We start from the raw sequence: 2,074 nt of genomic DNA on the forward strand, positions 1-2,074 counted from the left end.
GGAATGACTTGTCTGAATTTGGCCGTATTATTTCTTCCTGTCGTTCTTTGTTTCGCAATTTATTTTCTAACTCTATGGTGGAGTTTGTTAGGCTACAAGCCAACGCGGTTGCTCATGCTCTTGCACGAGAGGCCACGTCTTTAGCTAGTCCCTTCGTTTATTATGATATACCCAATTTTATTGAAACTATTATGATTAATGAAATGTTATAAACACGTTTCCCTCAACAACAACAAAAAAACCATATAAACAAAACTAATATTTGAAAATCCGCCGGTACACAAAAGCAAGAGCTTTATGATCACCGTAGCGCTGAGACGTACATTTCGTAATCATCTGTCCACTATTTTTTACGCTAATATGTATAAATTATGAACAATGTCATGCCATCAAGCAAATTTTTAAGTATATGTTAGTAAAGAAATAATTAATGCACACGAAAATTTTAAAGGGTTATTTTAAAGGTTAAATAAGATTAGATGTCCTTTTAAGTTATTTAATTATAACTGACTTGAGACCTTGGAGTTTGTTCCTCCTCAAAGTCTTAAGTTCGATTATCTCTAGTGTCAATTTGGATGGGCTAATTTAACTTCTTCAAAAAAAAAAAAATTATAACAAATTGATTTTAAGTTTTTTTAGTACTTTCTTCTTTATATTATTTAATTGTAATAAAGTAATTTTTAAGTTTTTTTTTACCACTTAGAGCCTTCAAGTTATTCAAGTTAAATAATTTACATTTCTAAGATTCAAAATTCTTCAAATTGTTGTTCCATTCCTATAAATACCCGTTCTCATGAATATTGAAACCACATCTCAGTTGTGTAAGATACAAACAAAATTTCATATGGCAACTTCAAAAGTTCTAAGCATTGCTCTCTTTGTGCTGTTGGGTTTAAGCATGTGTTCTGCTACTAGAAAACTCTCCCAAGAAGGATCTGGGGGACTGCCTGGTGGTGGTGGACTTCCTGGTGTAGGATCTGGTGGAGGACTGCCTGGTGGTGGTGGACTTCCTGGTGTAGGATCTGGTGGAGGACTGCCTGGTGGTGGTGGACTTCCTGTTGTAGGATCTGGTGGAGGACTGCCTGGTGGTGGTGGACTTCCTGTTGTTGGATCTGGTAGAGGACTGCTTGGTGGTCTCGTGGGAGGACTGCCTGTTGTTGGTGGACTTCTTGGTCCAATTCTTGGTGGATAGTGCCGTGAAGGTGCGCATATTGGAAATAATGATGGCATTGTACCTGATGGTCATCACTAACTTATAATGATATCTTCATAAATAATATCTATATAGTTCTCCTCCTAATAACCATATATATTCTGTAGAATATATCAACAAGAATAAGATATGCCTATAAACTTTAATTAATAATATATTTACAATGTTGAGTTCATGCAAATTGATGCACTATCATGAAAAACTATATTCTTATGTCCACCGAATGATTATAATTCTTTCCATTTTTGTATTTTTTTTTGTGGTGTTACTTTCATTTTTTAATTAACAATATTATAAGTGAAAGAAAAGAATGAAGAGCAATACTAACGAGTAACGACTAACTCTCTGTCACACTCTTTTTGACACACTCTCAACTATTAGACCACATCATCTAATTTTTTCTACCCTCCACCTGTTTACCGGTTGTACATGTTCCCTGCATTTTTTTTATATATTTTTGTTTTACTTTAATGTGTTTCAAATTCATCATCGTCCCCTTCATTGCACAATCTTTCATATTGACCTTTTCATTGGTCCTTCGTTCTAAAGAGCTCCTGCGCTGCAAACTCCATTCAATCATGATTACCCCAAATTTCCTTTCTCTTGAAGACTTAAACTTTTAAAAGTGTTGCTTTGTTTGACCTTTGAAACTTTGTAGCGGTTTTGAATGTATACTAGGCTTATTAATTGAAATCCATAATTGTTTGGTGGTGGTAAATAATTGATAAGAGATTCAATTTTTCTACACTTTCTCATTCACCATTTGGTTTCGTCCCCACAAGCTAGTTTTCTAACAACCATTGTTTTTCCTAGGTGAATGTCAATGGATAAAAAGATATAATAATGTATGTCAGATTGACG

The 2,074-nt window shown here is 34.4% G+C and overlaps 1 protein-coding gene across 1 annotated transcript; it reads right to left on the reverse strand.

Annotated features, from left to right (window-relative positions):
- Positions 1–794: 794 nt before the first annotated feature.
- On the reverse strand, positions 795–1,456 carry LOC112417137 (neural Wiskott-Aldrich syndrome protein). The gene has a single exon (XM_024772165.2). It carries the CDS (start codon positions 1,228–1,230, stop codon positions 841–843), a length of 390 nt encoding a protein of 129 aa, XP_024627933.1. The 5' UTR covers positions 1,231–1,456; the 3' UTR covers positions 795–840.
- Between the last annotated feature and the right edge of the window lie 618 nt (positions 1,457–2,074).

This window comes from Medicago truncatula, chromosome 8, assembly GCF_003473485.1.
Source record: "Medicago truncatula cultivar Jemalong A17 chromosome 8, MtrunA17r5.0-ANR, whole genome shotgun sequence".
Lineage (NCBI taxonomy): Eukaryota > Viridiplantae > Streptophyta > Magnoliopsida > Fabales > Fabaceae > Medicago > Medicago truncatula.